The sequence below is a fragment of the Macrotis lagotis genome, chromosome 1 (assembly GCF_037893015.1).
Source record: "Macrotis lagotis isolate mMagLag1 chromosome 1, bilby.v1.9.chrom.fasta, whole genome shotgun sequence".
Lineage (NCBI taxonomy): Eukaryota > Metazoa > Chordata > Mammalia > Peramelemorphia > Peramelidae > Macrotis > Macrotis lagotis.
The window spans coordinates 269326994-269340318 of record NC_133658.1 but is presented as its reverse complement, the minus strand read 5'-3'; the positions used below and the strand labels follow the sequence as shown (position 1 = coordinate 269340318).

Here is a 13325-nt window from a genome sequence, read left to right as displayed (position 1 = left end):
GAATTTCAAATGTCCTTTCAGGCAGGTGAGACTGCTACCTGAAAAGATGGAGCTTCTCATTCATATGAGAAGGATAAAAATATCCACTTCACTCACAAACGACAATAAGAAATGGCAGGCTATGTCTATTTCAGGGTCCCTTATATTATGGGTACTTTCTATCTTTTATAGTAATATTGAAGTACCATTTGGAGAAAAACAGTTACTTGTGACATCAACTTTAATTGTCTCTGCTATTCCTTATCTTGCTTAAGAACTCAATATGAATTGACCATGAATTTATCTTTTTTTTTTTTTTTTTTAGATTTCTGCAAGGCAATGGGGTCGAGTGGTTTGCCCAAGGCCACACAGCTAGGTAATTAAGTGTCTGAGGCTGGATTTGAATTCAGGTACTCCTGACTCCAGGGCCGGTGCTCTATCTACTTCGCCATCTAGCTGCCTAAATTTATCATTTTTAATAAGTTTTATACTAATTATATGCATGACTGTAATGTACAGAATGCCATGGTCTTTTTTAAAATCATAAAATTATCTCCTTTAAGTTTTGGATTGGGGAGTATTAGTTTTAGTATTTCTAAATTACTGACCAAACTCTATTCACCTTGTCCATTCCTCTTAATGATTTTCTAGACTTGAATCTGACTCACCGTCTGTCTTCCCTTTTCCACTTGACCAGTAAGATCCAAAATATTGAACTTGGAGCCCTGGAGATCTCTGAGCTAGATACTTGAGTGGGATAAGCAGAAAAGCAGACTTCCTGAGCTACAGGAAGAGAGCAGTTGAGCCCAGGAGGCTCATGAGATTTTCTATAATGTAAGAGGCTGGGATATGTGTTGTCAACAATCTGGGCTCCCCTTTCACACTGAGGGTATGACAATGCTAACAAAAATATATAAATGTTTTAAAAGGCAATCTTTGTCTCCATCACACCATGATGCACAGAGTTTAGAAACCCATCATACACTGGGATCATTAAAGAGAGAATCACTGTATCCTCAGACCAGGCATGGTAGGGGATTGGAGGGATGTTCTGTTCAGTACCATATGGTGAAAGCAAGGTTAAGTCAAATGATTAATATGACTGGCAATGCTGATGACTCAGAATTTAACCTCCTTTAAAAGTTAAGGAATTTGCTTCAAAACAATAGAGGTGAAAATATCAGAGACAAAATAGTCTAATCTTCTTACTTTACAATTAAGGAAACTGAGGCTTAGAGGGGACAGTAACATCTGAGACCCAGAAACTATTCAGTGAGATGTAGCTGGATCCCAAAGTCAGTGGTCTTTTGATTTTGCCACAGGACCACATTCCATGGTGAAACATCCATATCTACCCCATTAAACATGGACCCTGAAGGACAATTTTTTAAAATCTCCTTCAACTGTTACAGGGAATAATCTCTGAGACTGAATGCATTGTAGATTTCCTTTCAGGAATGTCTTTTCTGCTGTCAAAGAGACATTTAAGAGGAAATGAAAAGGCTACAGGATAAATATCTAGGAACTAGAGAAAATGGGGAAAGACAATGGATTTAAAGCTTTAGAGAAAGGCATTTAATCAGAATGTAAGGCCACAAGAGATGATTGATGAGTTACATGGTCTCTCTTGATCAAAGGTTAGTCAAAAATCATAGAAAGGCAGAGCTAAAGAATTTCAGAGACCATTAGTCCAATTCTTTTATGAGAAAACTGAGGTCTAAATTGGGAAAGGAATTGTGCAAGGTCAAATTGTGAGAGAGAAGCAGAGATAGAATTAGAAAACAATTCCCAATTCCCATTCCAAGATTCTTTTCTCCATAGCTCGCTGCTTTCAGATGCTTACATGGTAGGAGGCCCGTTCTTCTCTGTCCATGGGTCTAGTTACATACATCCGACCTGACATAGAGTCAATATTGAAGACTTCCATGGGTGGTTGGTCAGCTCCAACTCCAGTGATGCTGTATCGAATGGGAATATCATTATCCTTGTCAGATCGAATCTAAAAGACAAAAGTAAACAGGAAGATTCTGTAAACTAGGGGATGAGAAGGTAAATAGCATATTTTTAAAAAATTATTTTTATTTTCAATTCAAAATTCTTTTGCTCCATCCACCTTTTTCTCATCCATTAAGACAGCAAGAAAAATGATACTCATTAATTATATATATATATATATATAAAATATATAAAATCATGCAAAAATATTTATATTACAAAAGAAATTAAAGTAACTGAAAAAATATTTCAATCTGTACTCAAAGAGCACCAGAACTCTCTCTTGAGGTGGATAGAATTTTTATCATGAATCCTTTGGAACAATTGTACTGATCAGAGTAGCTAAGTCTATCATAGTTGATTACTATTAAATTATTGCTATTACTGTGCACAATGTTCTTCCAGTTCTACTCACTTAACTTTGCATCAGCTTATACAAGTTTTCCTAGGATTTTCTGGAACTGCATATTCATCATTTCTTATTGCACAATAATATTCTATCACAATCATTTACCACAACTTGTTCAATGATTCCTTAGTAGATGGGCATTACTTTAGTTTCCAATTTTTTGCCACCACAAGAACAACTGCTGCACATATTTATTTGGGATACAGACCAAGTAACAATATTAATGGGTCAAAGGATAGGCACAGTTTTGAGACCAGTTTTGAATTGTTCTCTGTTTTTTTCACATCTCCTCCAGTACCTCTCATTTTCCATTTCTGTCATGTTAGCCTATTTTATAGGTTTGAGGTGGCATCTAAAAGTAGCATCTTAAGTGCAATGTCAGTTAAGATTTTCATTTACAGTTGACTCCCAAAACACCAGGATAAAGCAACCATTAATCAATCAAAAAATTCTCATAGAAGCCTCTATTAGGCCCAGTTCTTTGGACTATGAAAAATACAAAGTGCAAGGCATGCTGGTTTCATCCTTCAGGAGTTTACAAATCAAAAAAGATATGAAAGATGTTAAAAATAACAATAATTATATTTATAATTTTAGTAATAGTAATGATGAAAGTAATAACCAGCAGGTTTAAGGTTTATGTAGTGCTTTATAAATATTATCTTATTTGATCCAGGAGATAGGTTCTATGACTGTCCTCATTTTACAGGTAAGGAAACTGAGATAGACAAGGTTTAGATGATTTGCTCAGGGTCACATGACCAGGAAGAGTCTGAGACCAAATCTGAATTCTGGTCTTCCTGACTCCTGGTCTAGCCCCTATCTTTACACCACCTCACTGCTTCTAAGGGCAGGCACTGGGGTGGGGGTAGGGGTGGGGTAAGTGATTTGCAAATTCATCTAGGCCATGAGAGATAGAAGTGAAATGTGAATCCATGCACTCTGTCTTTAAAACTGTGTCTATATCCATTTTATATATAAAAAAATGGATATGGACATGAATTTAATATATATAATTATATATATATATATATATAGTTCTTCAATTTTGATAAATAAGGCATAGAGCCATACCACTTTTGATATAAGGGTAAAAAAGCTGCAAGTTGCTGGCAAATTATAGCTTGTACTAAACTAGCACTTAGATCCCTGAGACAGCTGTTGACAAAGAAAAACCCTAATACTTGACCTTGCCCACTATGCCTAGAAGCCTTGCCTCAAATACAAGTTATAGAGGTTAGGTTTAGCTGATGACATATTTTCAAAAAAGATATTTTGAAAGGAATGGTTCTTTAAGTATTAAGAGTTACACAAACTTTGCAAACATGCAAGAAAACAAATTTGGGGCAGATTCCCTCTGTGGCAGAATTAAAAAAACCTTTAAATTTGAAGGAATATAACTAATCAGCAGTTTAAAGAAGGTTTTATATCTTGAAGGCAATTTTCTGAGAAAAAACTCAAGGTAGTTTTTAAGGTACCTCCCTCTATACCAAATAACCACCAAACCATTTCTGGAATGTCCAATGAGTCATAAAATCTCAGAAATAGGAGGAACCACAAAACACAGATCATAGAATGTTGAAGTAGGAAAATATTAGAACATAGAATGTTAGTACTGGAAGAGATCTTTGCTGTTGTTCAATAGTTTTTTGTCCTGTCCCCAACACTTCATGACCTTATTTGGCATTCTCTTAGCAAAGCTACTAGAATGGTTTACAATTTCCTTCTCTAGCTCATTTTACAGATGAGAAAACTGAGGCAAACAGAGTCAAGTAACTTGTCTGGGATGACACATCTAATAAGTTTCTGAGGCTGCATTTGATCTTAGGAAGTCTCTCTTTGAACCTGAAGACTTCCTGACTTCAAGTCTGGCACTCTAGCCACTGTGGCACCTATCTGCCCTTGGGAGGAATCTACTGATGTAAAACAAAGCATGTACAGTCCATAGGGATTCTCTTGCCCCTCACTTACATGTTACAGAAGAGGAAACTGAGACCCAGAGATGGAAAGACTTGCCCAATGTTACATCCTTTTCCTGTCACCCAAGTGACAACTGACTAGACTTTATTATCATAATGTATTACAAATAAATTTTAACCAACACCAGGGGCTGACTTTTAAGATTAAAGGCAGGACTGACTGGTTGGAGTCATCATATTGATGTCCACTATCAGGCTCTCACTCTTGGTAGGACTAAGGAGGGAGAATGAATAAACTTAGTACAACTAGATAACTTTTGGCTAGATATGGAACATAAACTCATCATTGTTCACTCTGGAAAGGTACAAATCCATGCTTTTGGGTCCATGCTTTTGGGATACCTGTGAGCTCCTTGGCTGTTCTCTTTTGGTTTGACTCTTTCACTGACAGCATCCCAAGAAGGATAGTGCCATAAGGGAAGATGCCTTCAATCTTTTCTCTGTAAGCTGGATATGTAACTCAACAAAACTGGCCTCATTCAAAGACAATTGATTCTCCAAACTTGTGAGTTTCAAAAAGGGTGAGGAAAGCAAGCCTTCAGGCATCTCAATATCTAGTCCCATCATCTGAGTTTTGAAGTCAGTCTCCAAGGAACCAAAAAAAAAAAAAACTTTGGGGAAGGAACTTTGGGATACAGCTGTGTTAGCTAAGATAAGGATTTATCTGGCAGTAAAGTTGCATTCAGTTGTGAACTTGATAAGTCCATTGCTATATCATCAATAAGTTTACTCCCACTTTCCCAGCGATTAACTTAGTAGAGGAATGAGTGTTCACCCAAAGTTTTGGGAGAAATGGCTATACTTTTGTTCTTTTTAAATCTGCAAAGTAAATATAATTTTGTAAAAGCAAAATAGTAATAATAAAAAAAGAAGTAGAAATAGCCTTTAATGATGAAATGGTGAGGGGAAAATTCAGGAATACTAATAAATGAGCATGCCCCCACATGATATGCCCTATGTTTTCTTCTCAACTTCATCTGGTCTCTTCCTCTTCACTACAATAGCACCACCTTTTAACTATTACAACCAGGTTAGCATGAGTAATAATATAACATTTCCAATCTATTTGTTTGTTTTTCTTTTCAGAATGCTAATATGATAAAACTCACAACTATTATACCACTTTCTCATGAAAGGTAGGACTGTCTTGGGGAATTCTCCAATATGCATTATATACAGCACCCTCTTCTTTCTCCTCCTTCCCTGTCCTTCACCCTACTGTGTTTTTCTTTCTAAGAGATCCTACTATCACACCCAAGTCTACACCAGTCATATGCCTAAATCACACCTGCAAATTTGGCCTCATGAGGAGGAGCTTTCAAATGTCTTTCCAGATCATCACAGTGAGAGCCAGCCTGTTGCCGTCTGTTATTATTGAATTTATACTTGGTTCTCTGCCTCCTGCTTTCGTTCATGGTCACCTTGCTAATAGTGTTGGTTATCACTAGAAATGACTGGAATTGAGGCTTAATTATACCTCTCAGTGTCACTTTGAAGGTCACTGTGTGGTGTCCTCTTCTACAGGAAGAAAATATAGTCATTTCAGACCATAAATATTAAAAAAAGAAAAGCCTGGATGAGCAAATTGAATAACATCCAGGAAATATATTGAAACATATGCTTCAAGTATAATGTGATCCCCTCAGAAACATGAATGGAATTCAGACCCTTGTAGACACAGGGGGTTCAACCTCTCACTTTACTAAGGTTCAGTTTCTTCTATACACCTGGATTTCTTTGCATATTTTTCACTAGTGCTAATAAAGAAGAGGTTGCAAAGTCTTTTTTGTTCAGATAAAGAAAAACCCTTCTAGATATAATCTATGGTGTCCAGAAAATGAATTAGATCTAAATATTGAAAAGATGATATAATGATGAGTGTCATTGATTTGAAATTGACTGCCTATAATCCAATGTTACTATCATCTATATAATCACCTCATTCTGGGATTTCATAGTTCATAGAGTCATTAATCAAGAAATGGAAAAGATTTCAGAGTCTACCAAGTTCAATATCCTTATTTTATGGATCAGAAAACTTAGGCCCAGCTTAATGACCTATTCAAGGTCACACAGATGGCAAATGGCAAGACAGATTTGAACTCTATCCTATGAAATAAAATTCATTTTTTTTTACAGGGCAATAGGGTTAAGTGACTTGTCCAGGGTCAAACAGCTACATAATTATTAAGTTTCTGAGGCCAAATAACTCAGGTCCTCCTGACTGCAGGACCAGTGCTCTATCTACCTAGCTGCCCCTCATTTTTCTTTTTGATATATCAAAATTTAGTTCTTAAAATTAAGAAAATATCTATAAGGTACCTATTTTGTCCAGGGAATTATGCTAGGTCCTAGGAATTCAAACCAAAACAAAATGTTCTTTGCCATTAAAAAACTTGGATTTCCAAGGATCACAACCCCTAATGCAGAAAATATTACCTTTTTTTTAAGAAAGAAGAGGGCATTAAAAAAAAGAGTTCAGTGTTCTCTATTTCTAGTTCAATTCTGAGGAGTACTCAGAGTGGGTTAAAGGATGTTGGGAACAAAGTGTTTCCATGGAAATTTTCTGGGGCACCAGGGAGTATGGCCTGGGAATGGGAAGAGAAAAATGTTAATAATTAGACATAATGAGATTGGGAAGGACAAGAGGGAGAAAGGAATAAATAAATAAATAAATACATACATACATATATATATGAACACTAAGTCTAGGAAAGGCCAGAGGCAAAGGGAGATGTATGTATATTGTGGTACTACAGTTAGAATCACTGGGATCCAAAGGAAAGGGGAGGAGGGATTGTCAAAGACCGAGGAAAGGAGTGAACAAAGCTAGATAATAGGCAGGACAAAGAATTTTTCTGAGCTTTAGCAAAGAACTCTTTCATGATGTATCTTCCTTAAAGAGCTGAGCACCTGTGTGGCTTTTTAAGTAAGAGAGAAAAAACGACAGACTGTGCCCCTCACTCCCATGTTTTGATGAGTTCTAAACAGCTCCTGTGTACCTCCATTGCCTCTTTCAGGGTTAGCAGCAGCTAGAGAGGGGGTGCTTCAATATGTTTATCAAGGTACAGACTTCTTTAGGCTTGGAATAGAGATGAGTTGATGATAGTTGCAATGATGCATCATGTACTCTATGTACTGACATTATATTCTTGGTGGCCAAATAAATTCTTTTAAATAAGAAAATTTAATCGCAACCCTCTTAGAATAGTCACTTTTTAAAACAGAATCTTTTTTGCCAAATAATCACCTTGAATTCTGACCATCATACTTCACCAACCTAATTCTCCAGTGACTATTCAGAGAATCTTTTAGAAATATGGAAAGGCATTAGGAGGCAGTTATGTGGGGTTTGCATATACAGTCGATCTGCATAGTCTCTCACAAAATGCTATGAATTCTCCCATAGTTTACCATATTAAAAAGAAATACTGTTTGAGAGAATTCACCCAGATCAGGGGAGAGCAGTTTTCCCCTTGATTTGTGTCTGGAAAATGAGAAAAACATAACACCAGCATATGATAGAGCTATGAATAAAGAACACACACACACATTTCAATCGCTTAACTCACTTTTTATGATGCAGTGGAGAATGATGCTTTTTTGCATTTGTTATTAAAGGACAGAACAGATGGTAAAAGGTTAGTTTAAAGTGATGTCTTCATTAAAATAACTTACGATGCCCAGTGATTGTGCTCATCCAGGGATTTTGGCTCTGAACCCAGGACGAAGCTTTCATCCCCTGGAATACACAGGATGAAATACAGGGTTCTTGAAAACTCTCCCCAAAGGAGGAGGTATCTGCCTAATTTAAAATGAACTTGAAGATAGAGGAAAGTCACAATTTTTTTTTTTTACTTATGTGATAGCCTTCCTCTTAGGAAAATTAATGTATCCATTTGCTTAATACCCAGTGGGATCTATGAGTCAAAAAAAGGGAACATGTGCACATTCTAGGTGAAATCACAGAAATGTTAAAGAAGAAAGTGAGTTTTGGAATCATGTAGCCCAAGCTGCTCATTATAGAAATTTTTTTCAAAGTTTATTGATATCTTTTTGTTTTTCTTTTAGACATTTCCAGATATTCTCTTACCCTTTACCCCCACAATGAAAATAGTTAAGCAAAAGCACCTGAAATAGTACTCAGGACTAACAGTATAAATAGTATTTCACTCTCGTATTCCCCCACATGTCCAAAGCAAGAAGGGTGCTGGAAGAATTTATGACCTAACAAGAGATAGGGAGTATGATGGGATATAAATTGGATAATTTTGAGCACATTAAATTAAAAAAGGTTCACACAAACCAAGGCAGTTAAGATTAGAAGATAGGAAAATTGAAAACAATCTTCATAGCAAGCTACTCTGATAAAGGTCTCATTACTCAAATATATAAAGAATTAAGTCAAATTTATAAGAATGAGTCTTTCCTAATTGATAAATGGTCAAAGGATATGAACAGGCAGTTTTCAGAAGAAGAAATCAAAATAAATCACTTAACCTTTATTCAGTTTCCTCATTGTTAAAATGGAAATAGTAGGGGCAGCTAGGTGGCACAGTGGATAGAGCACTAGCTCTAGAGACAGGGGCACCTGAGTTCAAATCCAATATCTAGCTGTGTGACTTTGGGCAAGTCACGTAACTCTATCACCTTGCAAAAATAAAAAAAAAAAGAAAAATAGAAATAGTAGCTATTTCTCAGGGTTGTTGTGAGGATGAAATGATATAATAATTATAAAGCTGCACAGTGTCTAGCTATAGTACGTATTATATAAATGTTAGCAATAATTTTTATTTTTTGTGGAACAATAATACTCCAAATATATACATGTTCTACAATTTGTTAAATATTCTTTGATTGATGGGAAATCATTTTGTTTCCAGGTTTTTGCTAATACAAGTAGTTACAGTCAAATGAGGAAACTGAAATCCAAGTTAAGTATTTCCATAGTATTATCATTTCCAAAAGGACAATGCTTTGAGAAGGAAGACAATTCATCCTTTTGACAAAATGCACAGTAACATGAGACTCCTATTTTGTAATATCCATATTGCTCCTAGTTTTCATATTTGTCCAGGCCCTAGATCTCAGCATTCTCAAGAAATTGTTGTTCCTGACTTTACGTGTTGCAACATTCAGAAACCAAAGGAATCTCCCTAAATGAAAGCATCATATCCATTTGTTTTGGAAAAACTTTTTATATCTTGAACTCAGGGAAGAGTAGAAAGAATACTGGAAGACATGTTCAAATCCTATCTCTGGTGTTCACTACCTACTTACCTTAGGTAAGTCTTTTAACTTCCTTGGGCTTTGGTTTTCTCACATAAAATGAAGAGGTATGTGAAGTCTAGCTTTAGACTTGTGATTCTATGATTTTATAAGCAAAAAAAGTAATATATTGTCCACTCAATCTGACCTCAAATCTTTTCCTCTGCTTTTTACCGCCATCTATTCTACTCCTTATAACCTTTATAGAAAGGACCAATGGCACACACACACACACACACACACACACACACACACACACACACACACACACACAAAGTGGTGATAGGGTTCTTTTCTGGAAGGAACAGACTAGAATTAGTTTCCCAAGAGGAAAATCTGAATCAATTTCCTTGAGCATCAAGTCCCTATAGAAAATTGTGACCCCAACTAGTTTTTTAAAAGTGTCATAGAATATGCTGAAACGAAAGCAAGAGATGCAATATTGGTATCAATAATGATACCAAAAGGCAAAGAAGAACTGTTAATAATTTCAAACTTTGACTATGTTTGGAAAAAAGAGCAAGTAAAATCTGATTTTTAATTAAAGTTTTGGTACATTGTTACAAGATCATAAGGAGGCAGGATGATTAGGAGATGAAGAAGAAAAGCTGGAAGTCAAGACCTCTGATACCACTTCTAGTGTTAGTCATTTATTGGTCATCTTTCTTCCTTTCTTGAAGTATGATATTAGAATATATAAGAATGAAATATAAAAATGAAAGCTCTGCCAAGAAAACAAATATGATGGTTTTATTTTTATTTATTTATTTTTATACAGTGGTATGGGTTTCTGAATGAGTTTCATAAAGATCAGAAACAGTTTTTTTTTCATAGACAGTTACTGACATTATAATGAGAGATCCATGCCTCAGGTTTTGGGCTAGAGACATCCATGACCTCATGGATAAAGTGCTGGTCTTGGAGTCAGGAGGACATGGGTTCAAATCTCACCTCAAAGATTTATTAGCTGTGCTACTCTAGGTAAATAATTTCCACCTCTCTGTGCCTGAGTTCCTTATCTGTAAATTGAAGGTGGAAAGCTTAATATCCTAGAAGGTCCCTTTAAATTCTATAAATCTTTGGGCATCTTTCAACTCTAACATTCCTTCTTTATGAGGATGAGGGAAAGAGAAGATAGAGGATACTAAGTTATAATAATGCAATTTTATGTCAATCAAACTATATTGAGGTATCATTGGATGCTGAAGAGAAACTACTCTATTCTTTGTAGCTACCATGTCTGTTAGTATAACTTTCTTTTAGCATTTTATTCTCACTGTGGTCTAGCGGTTGGATGATTAGTACACAGAGACACATTTTCCAGTTTTGTCAGAGTGACTGTCATTTGTTCTAAGAGTATTTTACAATGACTCTTTTTATGTTTTCATAGAGGTTCAAAGTCAAGTTCTCCTTGGTACTGTTGCCTTACATTTGTTCTTTGATTTACCTAGTCTGATATTGCTTTTGCCTTTGGATTGCACTTGGATTATAATCATTTGTCTTGCTTTTTCCTCTCTTTTTTTGACTTTTTTTAATTGATGTTTTACTTTTCCAAATACATGTTATGAAAGTTTTTTAAACATTTATCCATATGCTTATATATATTTCTAAATTACAAAATTTCTTTCCACCCTTTCTTCCTATGCCTTTGCCTCAGTGTCAGTCAGATTAATATTGTATTTACACATTTGTGTTAAGCATGTTTACAGGTTAACCATTTTTGGTATAAGGAATTAGAATTAAAGGAAAGAAATACATAAGAGATATTTTTTTAAAAAGTGAATGTAGGGGGGTGGCTAGGTGGCAGTGGATAGAGCACCAGCCCTGGAGTCAGGAATACCTGAATTCAAATCTGGTCTCAGACATTTAATAATTACCTAGTTGTGTAGCCTTGGGCCAGCCACTTAACCCCATTGCCTTGCAAAAACAAACAAAAAAAGTGACTGTAGGGGGTAGCTAGGTGGTAGAGTGGATAGAGCACCAGTCTTGGAGTCAGGAGAACCTGAGTTCAAATCTAGCTTCAGAGACTTAATAATTACCTAGCTATGTGACCTTGGGCAAGTCACTTAACCCCATTGCCTTAAATAAAAAAAAATTAAAAATAAAAAAAGTGAATGTAGTATTCCTCAGATTCTGAAGGTTATTTTGCTTTGTTTTTCTTTCTCTGGATGGGGATAGCATTGTCCACAGCCAGTCTAATACAGTTGTCCTAGTTCTCTGACTTGCTGGAAGCAGCTGCTTCCATCAGGGTTGATCATCTCACAATGTTGTTGATGTGCACATTGTTCTCTTGGTTCTGCTCCCTTCATTCAGCTTCAGATCCCATAAGTCATTCCATGCTTCTCTAGAGTATGACCATTTGTGTTTTTTTTTTAACAGAACAATAATATTCCATAGTATTCCTGCACCATAACTTGTTTAACCATTCCCCAATTGATGGGTATCCCCTCAATTTCCAATTCTTTGCCACTGCAAAAAGAGCTGCTATGAATATTTTGGAACATGTGGGAGTATTTTTTATGATTTCTTCTGGGTATAGACCTAGAATTGGAATTGCTGGGTCAAAGATTAGGAAGAGTTTTATTGTTCTTTGGGCATAGTTCAATATTGCTCTCTAAGAAAGGTTGGATCTGTTCACAACTCCATTAGCAATGCATTAATATGCCAATCCTCCCACAACTTCTCCAATATCAATCATTTCCCCTTTTTGTCATCTTAGACAATCTGATAAATTTTAATTTGTATTTCTCTAATCAATAATGATTTGGAGCATTTTTTCATATGATTACATATAGCTTTAATTTCTTCATTTGAAAACTGTCTATTCATATCCTTTGACCATTTATCAATTGGGGAAGTTTTGTCTGACAGCTGGATTATCCTGGTTCTTGCCCACCTGCTTTGTTTCTTAACTGCTGATTTATTATGACTTTCAGTATCTAAGCTCTAACTTATTACTTGCTTACTTGGTTTCTGACTTGCCATTTGAGCTTGAGCTTCAGTCTAAGTAAGTATTCTGATTATGGCTGGTTGCTGACCCACTGTCTAGGATAGACTTCACCATATGCTCTGATCTACCCTGGCTTTCTACCTGCTATCCATCTTGTAACCCAAAGTGTAGGGACCAATAGTTTGCTTCTTCTTAGAATTCAAGCTACAAAAAAGAGACTATAGTTTTGCTTTGTGGGGATCAGTATAATATCTAGCTCAGGGGTCAGCAATTTATTTATCCTGGGGGTGGGGTTCAACAATATCTTTCAGGGGTACTCAATTGGGAAGCAAATGGGTTTAAAGGAAAAAGACAAAAAGACAAAAGAAATGAATGGAAGAAATAAAGGAATGGGAAAGAAATGAAGAGACTCATAAATTCACAAAACTGAACTTCTCTGCAAACTTAAATATTTATCAAATTTTAATTCCAGAATTTTACAGTTGAAAGACAACTAACCTAAAGCAAAGTTCTTAACCTGGGGTTTGTAAATTTGTCTTTTAAGTGTACATGTAAAAAAATTAAATATATACATTTTTTTAGTAATCTTATGTATTTGATGTTATTCATTTAAAAATATTTTGAAAACTGAGTTCATAAGCTTCACCAGATTGCCAAGGGGTCCATGACATTAAAAAAAGGTCAAAAATCTTTGCCTTAAAGGTTAGTTAATCCAAATCATTCATTTTACTTTGAAAAACAAAAC

At 35.6% G+C, this 13325-nt stretch overlaps 1 protein-coding gene across 1 annotated transcript in view; it reads right to left on the bottom strand.

Moving 5' to 3' along the window:
• The window catches only part of CDH4 (cadherin 4), a 1140604-nt gene that overhangs the window by 226626 nt on the left and 900653 nt on the right, over window positions 1-13325 (bottom strand). The window contains exon 5 of the mRNA XM_074210396.1: window positions 1823-1978. Within this exon, the coding sequence (XP_074066497.1) occupies window positions 1823-1978 (156 nt within the window). The remainder of the gene's footprint in view (window positions 1-1822; window positions 1979-13325) is intronic.